The 15543-nt window shown below is 35.9% G+C and overlaps 1 protein-coding gene across 1 annotated transcript in view; it reads left to right on the forward strand.

Moving 5' to 3' along the window:
* The first annotated feature begins 9618 nt into the window (after window positions 1-9618).
* tmtopsb (teleost multiple tissue opsin b) overlaps window positions 9619-15543 on the forward strand; it is a 39920-nt gene continuing 33995 nt past the window's right edge. Inside the window, exon 1 of the mRNA XM_077244070.1 lies at window positions 9619-9997. Within this exon, the coding sequence (XP_077100185.1) occupies window positions 9634-9997 (364 nt within the window). The 5' untranslated portion in view covers window positions 9619-9633. The remainder of the gene's footprint in view (window positions 9998-15543) is intronic.

The following is a 15543-nucleotide window of genomic DNA, read 5'->3' on the forward strand; positions in this document are numbered from 1 at the left end:
GTGAACAATGTAAGGTGTGAGTTCTAGCTCAGTTTTCAGACACATTCGAGAAAAAAATCCATCAAGTGTCATCTTGCCACATGTCACACTATATTTGTGTATAAAGAGTCAATTAAAATTCCATATTCTTTGCCTGGAGATGTGTTAACCCAACACCATGCATGCATACGTTTCTTGACAAATGACACATTGAAACACTTTATGAAGAGAGACAGTATGTAAAACTGTGGCTGAAGTGAATGTTTCCGCTGTGGAGCTGTGATTGGTCCCCAATGGTTTTGGAGGAGAGTGACACCATTGTAGCTGACATAGCTCTGAAGAACATGATTACTAGTGGAAATGGCATCCTCTTGACCTCTTGAGGTCCTCTTTATCATTATTCCTCCAATCAAATCTCCTTCTGTCTTGGCCTATATCCCAGAGGAACCAGGGAAAGTGGTAGCAGACAACTCCCTATGCTGTGCTGTAGGTTTGAGCCTAAAAGTTATTTCCTGTGTCTTGATGGAAGCGATAAGTATGTTTTTATCTACACTCTGGCATTAAATGTGTGGCCTAGGGAAAGGGAAGTTTCCCTCAAAAAGAATTCGCTGTCACTACAGAAAAGTGTCAAACCCCAAACACAAAGGATGAGTAGATTCATAATTTGTGTGTAGTAGTGCCTGAGAGTTATGATGGCCACTTAGGTCCTGAAGGCTCCAATCCGGATAAAATCTGCCTTGTAATCCTGAAGACATTGATTTGCTTGTTCAGATGTATTTAATTAAGGTTGGAGCCAAACTCTGCAGGACAGTGGCCCTCCAGGACCAAAGTTGCCCATCTCTGGATTACATGTACAGGATTCTTTTGTACCAAAGTATTAGTTGTTTACATGACATTTCTGATAGGTTTCTGTTTACCTTTCAAAATGTAAAATTCAATAACCCTTTTAATTAAGAACGTCTGATGGATTCCACAATGAACCACTGGTTTGTTAAATCTAATGTGTAAGCAATTAGCTCTTTGTAGTTTTAAATTTTCAATACTTTACATTACATTTATTAATGTTTGCGAATGAGTTAAAACACCAACTCTATTTTTTTTTCTAGCACCACCTCAAAAAATCTGTCTGTAGTTGTTTCCTGTCAAGTTGCTCATTTACTTTGTGTGAAAAATTAGAATATGGCAGAAACAAATCGCAAATATGTGTTTCCATTCCATGTCTTCAAGAAAACTAAATTGTAATTTTCAGGAGAACTGGCCCAAAATAAAAAATGATAATGGACGATGCAGCCACTTCATTACTAAATGTAAAGAATGGTTGCAGAAACCCTCATGTGGTGTTCGGGTCAATTTGACCCGGAGAAGATTTTCTTTTTCCCGAAAATACTAGTTAATGTTATCGCTTTGGACTTAGTGGCTTTGTTCCCAAACGGTATAACTAAATCTCTTTTTTTTTGTGAAAATTTTCTTCTTTTTTTTGTGGGGGTTTTGTTACCTTGTTACACTTGTGGTGTTCCCGGTCAAAAATGACCGGCCTATAAAAAATAGCTTATAAGTCACTCATTATACGATATTTTCACCCAATCTTGGATTCAATCTTTTTGTCAACATGTTCTCTTTCAATTAGGACTGGGTTTATATTTTGATTTGCATCTGAATAATCATAGGCCTCATTTATTTGAGAGTAGGCATTTCATTTTTTGAGTAATTTTTAAAAAATGTTGAATAATTTTGGAAATATTAAATAAAATCTGAAAAAAATTGGTATTATTGATCACACTAGTCAACTTGAAATTTTCACCAGGAATTTTGTTTTGAAACTTTTGTTTTGTAAAAAATATGGCATATAGTCACACTTGTGGTGTTCCCGGTCAAAAATGACCGGCCTATAAAAAATAGCTTATAAATCACTCATTATACCATATTTTCACCCAATCTTGGATTCAATCTTTTTGTCAACATGTTCTCTTTCAATTAGGACTGGTTTTATATTTTGATTTGCATTTGAATAATCATAGGCCTCATTTATTTGAGAGTAGGCATTTCATTTTTGAGTAATTTTTTTTAAAATTTTGGAATAATTTTGGAAATATTAAATAAAAGCTGAAAAAAATTGGTATTGTTGATCACACTAGTCAACTTAAAATTTTCACCAGGAATTTTGTTTTGGAACTTTTGTTTTCTAAAAAATATGGCACATAGTCACACTTGTGGTGTTCCCGGTCAAAAATGACCGGCCTATAAAAAATAGCTTATAAATCACTCATTATACCATATTTTCACCCAATCTTGGATTCAATCTTTTTGTCAACTTGTTCTCTTTCAATTAGGTATGGTTTTATATTTCTGTTTGCATCTGATTAATCGTGGGCCTCATTTATCTGAGAGTAGGCATGGTCAAAAATGGTCACAATGGCCGACCATTGAAAGTGAATGGGAGAGACTGAAAATAACAGAACAATTTAGTTTTCAGGAGCATGTTCATTATTTTCATGTACACATATGAGCATGTGTGCTTGCAAACATCGAGCCCTTGGACCTGTGCATGTATCGATACATTTATACACACGCTACCCAGACACACACACGTTAAAACACACAAACTTTTTTGAGTATGAAACACATTCTTTTCCACAGAGAGAAATTTGATCCTACCCTAACCTGCATCTAATATACATTTATTCATCTGACATTACCACACACACACACAAACACACACTACTAGAACTAGACAATATTTACAAATATACATCATGTGATAGCACAGGCATATATAAATGCCTCACAGCACCTTGCTTGTCATTCATTTGTGGCAGCACAATGGCAAAGCAGCTCTCTGCACATGATGTTATTCATCAGATTTTTGACTCAGAAACTAGTGAGGAGGAGGAAATGCAGGATGCATCTTGCAGTGAAGATGTTTCTGAAGAGGAAGGCACCACTGAATCAGCTACGGAGCTTGAAACAACTGATGAGGAGCAGTCTTCCAGTGATGAGGGCCCAGCTGAGGTTACCGTTTCATTCTGGTCAAAAGATGGAACTTTGTCCTGGTCTTCATCCCCACCTATGAGGCAAGGCAGGTTTTCTTCTTAAAATGTCATGAAGATGAAGCCAGGGCTAACAAGATATGCCATTTCCCGAATTGATGACATACAATCATGCTTCAACTTGTTTGTGACGGAGCCAATCGAAAACATAGTCATATACTAATTTAGAGGGGAGAAGAGTCTTCAAAGACATTAGTCATGGATATGACATTTTCCAATCTATCTCAATTTTTCAGGAGGATATACTATTGTACAATTTAGTTCCCGTTCCCGTAAGTAAATTAACTCTTTGTGCGGACGAGCATTGAGCACTCCAGAGCAGTGTTAACCAGCTTCAGTGTGTATGTGGGCTTCGTGTCACCAATATGAGGGGGCTGAGTTCTTGGCCTTCTGCATGTCACGTATGAACCTCATTTGCTTTTTTTCATGGCAATGAATAAGCAAACTTCTGTATGTATCCACTCACATGTTTTCAGTTAAAAGTAATGAGTGTTTGAATGTTTCTTTATTCAGACAGCTTTATTTTCCAATTCAGTCTGTAGATTTTTATTGTAGCAGCAGACTTGTGAATAGAGCTTTTGCATCCACTGAAACACTTGACCTTTCCATTTCTTCATTTGTATGTAGTTTGTTTATGTGTAGGGTGAATACAAAGCAGAGGCGACCTGTGAAGCGGGCGTAATGTGTTGTAGGTGCATGTGTTCGATGGTAATGAGAGAGGGAGGAAGCTAATCAGGACTATATAAAACAAATCCCTCTCTGATCCTGAGCCCTCTTCACCTCACTCATGTCCACATATGATCTAATAAGACATCTTTATTATGACCTTGATCTGCACACTCCACACTGAGGAAACTCAATATACTGCAGGCTCCTAGCTGATAGCCCACTGGAGGCATGGATTTCATATCACGTTAGACGGAACAGTCCCGGCGTGATGAGAAAGTGAGAGGTTTTGGTTGAAATCAGACAGCGTGAGGTGGGAACATGTCCCTCTGTTTTTATTTGTTAGTTTCACTTCTCTTATATGTTTCTTAAGCTTGGGGTCTGTCTCAAATAGCCAAGAGGTCCGTGGAAAATTTCAGAACTGAGAACAAATATATCACTGCAAAACCATGACAAGCAGTGTGACAACAGCGTTTGCTGACTTTTTCAGCGATCTGGCTTCCAGAAGTGCCTTTGCTATTCATTTCCAAATATACGCCATTACTCCATTCTTCAGTGTAGCATGATCCTTCAAAACTCATTCTAATATCGAATCGAATGCAATGATTGAATGAACATTTTTTAGTTCTGAGACTTCAACAGAAGATATATGTAATTTTTTTCATATTTAGACCACTTCTATAATTGCTATCAGGATGTGAGGAGACGTTTTAATAAAAAAAAAAATTGCCTACTGTGTTTCATGTGTAAGTCAACATGAAACACATTCATGACCCATTTTAATTCTGTCTTGTCATGTATTTCTGAGTCAGACAGTATAATCAACAAACAAAATCTAGGGTCGACTATTAATTAGTAATGGAATGGAGAGTTTTTGTCTCTACATGGCTTGTGGTTGGAGGGGAGGGGCAAAGAATGAAAGGACTTGATGTCATCCAGAAATTTGTTTTAGAGGTGATGTTTTCAGAGGTGAGGAAAGTTGATATATATATATAAAAGATGTGCACCAATGAATTATTCACAATAAGACCAAGAACGTACAGTGTATTAAGAATGTAAATCATGTCCTTTCCATTTGTGTGTACAGAACCTTGGTCTGAAAATAGCTTGTAGAGTAAAGCTTCAATGTACTGGAAACCCTAGAGCTTTAGATCATTTATTGACTGTATCAAAGCCTTGTTCATGTGTTTGTTTGCGGAGCTTCTCTGACTTCACTGAACATTATTGCTTTCGGCTGTTGTGCAATCCTGAATAAGTCTCTGGTGTTATCATCGCTAACAGTGATGGCTTTGCTGAATTATTTTTTTGCTTGAAATGTAGTTGAAACCCTAACGTAATGAAATCCCATCTACTCCTGTTTGATTCGTTACAGGTAATCTCTTTTGCTGATTTCCATCTTCCTTTTTTCTCCCTTCTCGCGGCCGTGCTGCAAGGTGGCTTGCTTTCCTGAACAAAGCAGCTTTTTCTCCCCTGTTATTCTGAGCCTGTGCATGCAAAGGGACGTTTTAGTGTACTTTGTAACCATGTCATGATTCACTGTGGGACTATTGAAAGAGACCATCTTGAGACATAAGGCATCGTTGATGGAAATTTGTTGCGACAGTCACTATTCACACATACGATGCACTTAAAAAAGGGAGACGTGGCTTGTTGGTTTGTTGCAAATTCCCATGGGATGATTGGCATACTGGAACACAGTTTAGAAAGATGGTGTTGGCTGTATCACTGACCTCTGGCAGCTAGCCTTCTCAAGGTTGTGGACAAGCTGTACTGGCCAGGATCCACTTCGATAGAACTGAGAATTATTTAAAATGTATTTATATTAAAATTCAGGCTGATCCCACATAATGTCATTTACTTCCATGTTAGCCACTGATTTTAAAAGTCATTTTCAAAAGTCAAATAAATCAACCATTTTAAATGCTACAATTGAATCTGCAACATGAACAATGGATTTGAATATTCATTTGGAGATTACAGATTACATTTTCAGAGTTACATCATTATGTTTTTAAATATTAACTTTAAGTGAATGTTAGATGATGGCAAAAATGAGCATATACAATTAAATATCTAATTGTCAAGTCAAGTCACCTTTATTTATATAGCGCTTTTTACAATACAAATTGTTTCAAAGCAGCTTTACAGAGATAACAGGAAATTAAAGTTGTAATAGTATTGTTAAATTCAAAATTAAATGTTAAATGTCCCCAACTAAGCAAGCCAAAAGCCAATGGCGAATAAAGGTGAAAAAAGGCGACAGTGGCAAGGAGCCAAAACTCCATCAGGTGACAGAATGGAGAAAAAACCTTGGGAGAACCCAGGCTCTTTGTCTAAATATCTAAATCTGTAATATTGGACATTAACCAATATGGTAACACTATGTGAATCAGTGGTGAGACCTTATGGGTCAGTTTCAGCCTGTTTTCCCCTCTCCAAGTTCAGTCTCAGTCCATCCCGGTCTGTAGGTGGTTGGATGTTATTTTATTGTGTCTCATACTTGTATCACTCTCATTATCAGGCTTTCGATTTCTGCAAGAAAGTCTAGGACACCTATGGTGTGATGGTAAATACAATCAAAGTGAATCTATGAAGCTCATGTGGGTGACTGTGTTTGAATGAATGTATGTTCATGTGTGTGGTTAATGTGTGAGAGAAGAAGCTAAGCAAGACTATATGAAACAAATCCCACTCTATCTTGAGGCCTCTTCACCTCCCTCATGTCCACCCATATGAACTAATCAGACTTCATTATTACAACCTTGAGCGGCGCACTGCACACAGAGCAAATTCAATAAACTGCAGCCTCCCAGCTGATAGCACACTTGAGGGATGGATTTCTTTTGCAATGGTGTTTCCTTGCCATCCTAACATAATTAGAAAAAATGTTTTGGCTAGGAGATTTGTTGTTTCTTTTCAGAGATGACAGGTACGGACGAAAAATGAAAAATTATCCTGTAAATCAACGAGTACCCTACTTTTCACCCCTACCGTGTCATCGGTTAATTCAAACTCACTTTGTACAGCTGATATTTCTTTTGAGAGTTATCAAAGGCACATAGGCTGCATGCTGGCATCCGAAATCGCATACTTCCCTATAGGCGAAAAACAGTATGTGGCAAAAGAAGTATGTCCGAATTCACCGTATTCATAAAAGAGGAGGCAAACAGTTCCCGGATGACCTTCTTCTTCCAGCAAAGTTCGGCAGTGTGGATATGAAGGACACTTAACTATCCCATGAGGCCACGGGAGACGATTTGTGAATGGCAGTGAAGTGAAGTAACTGACACTGGTAGGTCACATGATAATGACAGATTACAAACTATACACACAAGCTGCTGCGAAGTAATTACTTATTCAAAACAAGTACCTACTCGAGAGTATACGATTTCGGACAGCTGAATTTTTGACAGCCATTACTCCAGGCTTCGGTGTCACATGATCCATCAAAATTCATTCTAATGCTGATTTGGTTGTGTGTGTGTGTGTGTGTGTGTGTGTGTGTGTGTGTGTGTGTGTGTGTGTGTGTGTGTGTGTGTGTGTGTGTGTGTGTGTGTGTGTGTGTGTGTGTGTGTGTGTGTGTGTGTGTGTGTGTGTGTGTGTGTGTGTGTGTGGTCCTGGTATACCCTACGTTAAGGGGACCAAATGTTCCTACAAAGATAGTAATACCAGTCTTTTTTACTTAGTGGGGAAATATTTTTAGGAAAACCACTTGTATCATACTAAACAATGTATTTTGAAAATGTAAAAATGCTGAAAGTTTTCTGTGATGGATAGGTTTAGGAGTAGGGGATAGAATATACAGATCTCTAGCTCCATTGGTGGAAGATAAAATAAAGTTTAATTAGGGAAAATATTTAGGGCTCATAAATGTCCCATTCGTTGCATAGAGAGGGGTGCTGGCTTTTTCACGGCTTTTCCTTTTTGTAGTATGAGGGAAGGATAGATTGTGGTGCATGACATTTCATAGTGCTGAACAGCAAAAGTGTAATGCCCATGACCCCTCTTATTTTTTACTTCCAACTAATGTGATTTAACTTTTAACCTAACCTGGAATTGTATTGCACAGTTTGCTCGTAAAGTTGCCATGGAACCCTTGCAGTTTATGGGGATCTTACTTTTAAAGACCATCTTCTGATGATTTATATACACACGTTGGGTTTGTATGCTTTATGAGGACTTTTCATTGAATTAATGATCTTTATACTGTACAAACTGCCATTTTATGATGGTTAGAAACCTGACTTTGCTCAAATAAGATTCAATTTTGAGCTTCAAATGGGTTCAAAGATGCATCAAATGGCATTAATTAACACAGAATAAAGAGAATGGATCTCTTTTGTGTTGCACAGTTCACTCTACTTATGTTCTTATACTTTTCTTTAAAAACATCCCTGATAGATTTGGACCTCATAAGTGGTACAAAAACACAATGGAATCCCACATCAATAGAATTGATTGCGGAGCAATTCTCTGATTCCCCTTGTGGAAAAAGATGGATAAATAGGGAGAGAAAATTGCTTTCCCTGACCTCTCACCTGTCAAAAAGAATCCATTTGAAGATGTAGATGCTTAGAAAGGAAATGATTGATCAGGCAACCAAAAAAGTTGCATTGAACACTTCAATGTGTATTTCTGAACTATGTATGTATAAGTCAAATAAGGACAGGTAATTTCTAGAGTAAAAGCCGGGTTATGTTGTATTACCCTCATTGAACGCATCTTATTTTGATCTAATTTTTAAAATATCTTTTCCCCCACAGGTGTCAGTGTTCAGCAAAGACAAAATTGGAATATTGGAAATAAAATTTCTTGCCTGTATGTTTAAAAAAATACAACATAAATTGAGTATATATATATATATATATATATATATATACATCATGTATCTTTTTTCAGGAGACAGCTGATGTAGCCTTGCTGCTTCTAAGAAAAACTTGTTACAATCTTAATAAAATAATTGATACAAGTGTTTGCACAAAGATTTTATTAATTTTATTTTATTAATATTATTGTTATTTAATAAATAATAAATCAATAAAAACTATTGTAATATTTTAAAAATAAACAACAAATGGGTAAAAAGTACAGGGAAGGTTGTTGTTTTTTTTACCTCTGACCCTTAAAGTATTTTTTATGGTACAATTTAATTGATCCATGCAGATTTTGACCAATTTAATATTTTTAACTTGAATAAAAGCAGTTAATTTATATTTTACCACATAACTACATCATCTATTAGGTCTCACATCACATTTACAATGTATAGGCTACCGCAATGGAGAAATATAGAAAGAAAGGTTAAACAACCATTTAAAATGAAATAAATAAATAAATAAATAAAAATCATAAAAATCATAAAACTGCAGGAATTTACTCATAGATCTGTATTGTGTTTTCACTATGAAATTTGTGAGCATTCAGACTTTGACCTGCCATTATCTGTTTATTAGGTAACTTAAAAAGGATGCGTCTTGTTTTAAGTCATACATATGAACCTGACTTTATTAAATGTTTTTCAGGTATCAAATAAACCTACCTCCTTATTTTCACATTTTTACTTTTTACTGTGTTTATTTCACCCTTAAAGCTATAATTAGCATTTTGCATTTTGGTGAATAAATAAGGAAATGCTTAAGGGTGAAAAATGAAAGAGGAAAGAGTGGCATATTGGCAGATGAAGATCGGTGGCTTGAGACGTAGACGTCAGCTAGGCGGGGGGTAATAAAAACTCCCATTCATACCAAGGAGGGGCAATTGACTTGACCACATCTTGAAACCTATCTGTGGCAATAATGTACTTCTGTTTTTAGTGTTTGGTGAACTCCAGTCCCACTGAAACAATGGGTTAGAAAACCCATCACCGACTTTACCAAGCACAGACTCTTGTTTCAAAACCAAATTGACTAAATCCTTTACATAAGCCATAATTAATGATGCAATGATTGAGTCCAACATGAGTCGGGGTTGCGCGTGGTGCGCTGGAGGAGGTGACGGGACCAACGCGCATTTGGATGAGAATCACTCAGAACACAGTCTGAGCCCGACGGGACACTTGGTGGTCGCGGTGTGCCTTGGATTCATCGGGACTTTCGGGTTTCTCAACAACACGCTCGTTCTCATTCTGTTCTGTCGCTACAAAGTGCTGCGCTCGCCCATGAACTATCTTTTGGTGAGCATCGCAGTCAGTGATCTGCTGGTGTGCGTCCTCGGCACTCCGTTCAGCTTCGCCGCCAGTACGCAGGGACGGTGGCTCATCGGACGTGCGGGATGCGTGTGGTATGGCTTCATAAACTCATGTCTGGGTGAGTCTGTATGTTATAGCGATGTCAATAAACGATTAAAAGGAGGCTAGGATTCGCGTGCAGTTGCCATAGTTTGGTACTTTGGAATCACGCAAGCCACATTAAAACGCTTTTTTTTATCGTGAAAGTATTATGATAACGTTTGTGTAGCTTATAGCCTAGCTACTTCATACGACCGATGTTTTAATATTCTCAATGCGTATTTTCACAACGTTGCAGAAATGTTTTAGCACATTCCCTTTGGGACACTTTGGGAACCTCGCTACGACGTCTAATTTATTACGTCGGCGTCAAAATGTTCATGTCTTTCGAAGTAAAATTCTACCAGTAACAGAACAGTGTGAGAAATAAACAGGGATATGTTTAAGTATATACTTCTTCATGCTAACTTATCGTTCTGAAATCAAGTTATGTCATGACTATAGGCTACAATTTGAATAACCTACAATAGCGTTCTAGTTGTATTTTCTTTTTAAAAGTCCTCCTTGCCTTTAGGTAACCTATTTAAATTATATCTGAAAAGCAATCATGTAATTTGTATGGTTTTAATAAAAATCTTTGACATTATTCATTCGTGAGGTAGGCCTACATACGCGTCTCGCTTCAGAAGCCTCCTGTCAGACTCTCGCTCGCGCTGCTTTTAACGGGGCTTTCTTTCGCCAGGCAGATGCCGCTACGCCAACTGTAGTTAAGTCTTTTCCATTCCAAAAGTTGCAATAACATTAATAATTGTAACTTATTTAAGTGGAATGTTTGCTGTTGCAGTAAACCCGTTGTTGGCACAGATAGATTTCCCATTAATGTTGGAAAGTTTATTGGGTAACACTTTGGAAAACTGTTCTGTCATTAATAAATATCTACAGTATAAAGACCCAAATATAGCTACAACATCCCATCAATGTTATTTGGGCTGTTTTAATTATTATTATTATTAATAAAATACATCATATTGATATCTACTCATTCTTTATGATTTTTTGTGATTCCATCCTTTATTTTAATTTTTTTTACGTGTGGTTTTTTTTCTTTACAGCACAGAATCTAAAAACGATGAATGTAACTGTAACATAGAACTAAACATCATAGCTGCTTCATCCAACATATATATGTTTACACATAATAGGAAAGCAGGATAACTGCCCATAGATGGCAATCAGTAAAAGGTGTTGATAGATTAAACTCCTCGTTTTGGTTATATGCTTTACTTTGTTTTGGTTATATGCTTTAGTTTATGGAACATATGTTGTGCACAAAAAGTGTACTATAGTACCATGTTTCTGGAAATATACTACAGACTGCAATACACTGTAGTGCTATTCCAATGAACATGATCTGATTCCATAACCTGGTGGCACGTAGTAGCCTAAATTTTTGTATAGGGATGTGAACAAGAAAAGACTCGAGTCTACACCAAAAAGAAATGCTCGAAAGTACAATAAAAAAGTTCAACCCACTAAAACAGAAAACTTGCCAAGGTTACAACCCACAGTAATAGGTTCATTGCACTTTTTAACCACTTTTTATTTATTTACTGATGAAGAAAATGAAGTTGGAACTATTAAATGAGTTGAAAACTCATTAACTCACAAAAAATGACAAATTATTGGAAACAAAGATGATGAAAACATTTTACAGTGTACTGTTGAAAAGGCCCATACGTCTCCATAATTGGAATAAACACACCAGGGCAGAGGTGTATTCTTCTTCTAATTGGGGTTTAGCAATCGACCTGAAGGTGTGGAGAACTGTTTTCAGGGAAAAGAGATGTGTGCTGTCCTGTACTTGACCCATAACACAGGCTCTGATGGGGCAGAGATGAGTGTAGTATTTCCAGTCAGTAGAATAGCTGTTTTGTGGTTAATTAACAGGTGTCACTTTTCTCATGCCAGCAGCCCTTAAGATCGAATTGGTCTGTATTATATGACAACAGATTTTTAAATCAGTGCTTATAAACTCTTGAAGTAAAACCTAGCTGGTACTTAAAGAACATTGTTGATTCATTGTAATTGTCAAAACCTAAATGAGTTGTCAGGGACCTTGGCTAAACAAAGCAGAATGAATCGGCATTGGTTCGATAAAACTGTGCTTATGGGAGAACTAAGTGTGCTTTTTATGGAGAAAAACTCTCTAATCAGTTCCACTCCTTGAAAACATGATGACAAATGCCTCTCATTGCTTTGAAAAGGCTCGTTACTCGCTTTCTTGATTAGCTTTCATCAGGAACCACCATGCATATATGATTTAAGTTGCTTCTTTACTCGTTCACAATGTCTAATGCTATAATGATGTTAATTGTAAGCAGTGGACTAGATTTCTTTCACTCTGATTATCTACCTTGAATAAATTACACTAACAATGCTATTACTTGCATTAAGCTATACTTGTAAGAAATATCAGCCTTTATTCTTTGAATCATCAATATAGCAAACTGTCAGGCTAATGAAAACATTGCTTCATCCAGATGTTACACGGTGTAGGTTTTACACACATATTAGGCAGGGAAATATGACTATTAACATTCAAAATGTTCTTGAGATATTTTTTTTCAGGCTTATAGTTTAAATATTCAAGCTAATAGTCTCTTTGAACAATTCTTGAGCTAAGGTCTTTCTAAGAGGCTTTCTTTATGATGAAGATGGCAGGATTTTGAGAGATAATTTTCATTAAATTATCTCCTAAAGAGTTTACGTATATGAGACCGGAATCATAAGCACATTGCAAGTTTTGTCTTTTTCTGCTTAACAAAGTTTGGTGAACAACAACAGCAATATACCTAAACACCACAAATTGACCACTGGCTTAAAAAACATAGTATTGTAGAGTCCTTATTTCTTTTGCTTAATTAAGCCTAATGTGACTACACAAATGAATGATAAATATGGTAGGGTTGCAACTTCTGACACTGTGTTATTTAATAGGGTGAATTGCCCTAATGTGGGACATTTTTTGCACTTCAGACTTCTGTGGCATATTGCGATGTGTAACCAAAACCAAAACATTATATCCACACCCAATACCTTTTTAAAAACCCCAGTATGTGTCCTGATCAAATCAAAAGAGAAAATTCAGATAACCCATTCATAAGAGAAATAAAAGACATATAAGTGCTCTTATTAAAAGTTGTCTGAGAAAATCTGCAGCTTCCTAATGTGGGACAGTTGTGTTCCCAATATGGGACACTGAAAAATCTATGATAAAAGACCAAACATCACATTGATACATGTAGAATAGTATAATCTTATTTTATTTTAGATTTTTAAAAAAATCTTAGTTAGTAATTTTCTTCGTTATGAATGGATGAAACATGTAAAATAACAAAATGTTTAGTTATATTATCCATTTCCAGTAAACCAGTATCACAATCCATAAACAAGACCATTATATTAGTTATAGTGATGAATTTATAAAACACCTAACAAATAAACAGAGAAACTTTGGACCAAAATAATTTGGCATAATTACAACTAAAAAATAAATGTATAATTGTTTCTGTTTCCTCTTTACAAAAATAGCTTAATTGAGAAACCCTTTCTTTAAACTTACTGATAAAATTATTACATGGATAATATCTATTTATTATTTTAAAGGGAGTTTCTTTGACTTATTTATTAGGAATTAGATATTTATATCTGACCACAGAATCTGAAAAAATGTAACGAAAATCCTGTTTCCATTTCATCAATGCCTTAGGTGAAACATTTTTTTCTTTGTCTAATATAAACATTATTAATATTTGTATTAAAATTAAAAAAAAAAAAATAAACCATGCCCCACCACACATTTTGAATCATTGAAGTACCGTCCCACATTAGGCTGATCATGCTGTCCCGGATTTGGAAACCACATTTCCTAATGTGGGACACTAGGAAATTTGATAAAAATATAAAATATATAGTTTATACACATAAAGTTACACTATTTTTTGATGGACAAACATTTCATAAGCCTATTAGGCTAAAAAGTTGCAGGATTGCTTTGTTTAAAATCTATTTAACTCCTTAACATCAAATTTGTTAAAACTCTATGTCATTAACCTTCATACGGTTTTCACACAAGGTGTTTCCTGTTTGATGATTGCTCCACCCTCAAATATGATTGGACATTTGATAGGTCATGTGATTTTGATCACATGACACCACAGCTTTGTCTAACCCATATTTTCACTCTCATTCATGTATTTATGGGGGACCTACAAACACTAGACCTTATGTGTCCCACATTTGGCAGTGTCCCACATTAGGGCAATTCACCCTACATGTAATGTAATACCATATATATATATATATATATATATATGTAATACCAATATATATAATATATGTGTTATTGTTTTCTACAAATTAAAGTCGTTTCTAGAGTTCATAAATCATGCACTGAATTGAGTACTCTGTACTAAAAGCAGTACTGATTTGTTTATTGTTTGTTGCATCAACTTGGTACCGAAGTACCGGCACATTTGACACCTTATACATTTGGCTTGATCGTGAGAATACACACTCCCTTGCGCGCTACCAAGAGACCTTGCAGTTAGTCACATCTCAAATGAGTGTGAACACCTGCTCTACACAGTTAAAATGGTAGTGACATGATAGCTGCCTTCAGTTTCAGGTGAGATATTTTAAGATCCACTGGAGTTTTTTGGTTTGCCAGCACAAATGACAGTACACTATATATATGGCAGAGGAGGAGTGCACAATGCAACAGAAGTGTCCCTTACAAGATGCACCAAAAGCTCTCTGCATGTGTTCAGTGTGGTGCACTGATAAGGATGTTTGCCTTGTTCAGATCTTAAAAGATAACCTATGTAAATTACCAATGTAAATCAGCTTACTCTAACAAAAAAAAAAAGCGTAATTATTACTTTTCCATAAGCTGAGGTAAATACTAATACTGTATATAGAAGGCACACAGTGTAATAACAAGAAATATATTTCAAATGTGAAGTGTAATCGAGAATTCTGGGACTGTCAGTGTAAGGTTTTTCAATGCTGTTTTAAGATGAGCCATTGTTTTTCATTTAACATTTAACAGTATTTTACTATAAAAAATGTCCCATTAGATCTATTACAGTTTTTCACTTGTATAGAGTAAGAGAACTTAACGTAGCTTTTTTTTTTTTTTACTATCTTTACTGTTAAAATGACAACAGATGCAAAACAGGTACACAGAAAAAAAAAAATGATTTACTTTGTGTCACATGTCAGTGCATGTTTGGACTTTCAGTTTGTGTTTTGATTAGTTCCTGTTTTCCTTTGTTCTTTTCCCGCCACTCCTTCGTTTCGATGGTTACTATCATATTGAGTTCATTTGTCCCAGCTGTGTATGATTAATTAACTCGTTTCTGTTTGCTATATTAGATTCAACCTGTCTTTCAGTCTTTGTCTGATCTCTGTTGTGTTTACCCTGCCTGTCAGCGTGTTCCAGAGTACTATTATTAAAGTTTTGAGTTTTTATCTATAATTGGCGTCTTCAGTCTGTTCCTGAGGAAACCACAGTGAGACAATTTGAAACAATTTTAGTCAAATTTCTCAAATGATTACAAAGAA

Source organism: Siphateles boraxobius, unplaced genomic scaffold (assembly GCF_051911475.1).
Source record: "Siphateles boraxobius isolate OS27281-9 unplaced genomic scaffold, OSU_SipBor_1 26, whole genome shotgun sequence".
Taxonomy (NCBI): domain Eukaryota; kingdom Metazoa; phylum Chordata; class Actinopteri; order Cypriniformes; family Leuciscidae; genus Siphateles; species Siphateles boraxobius.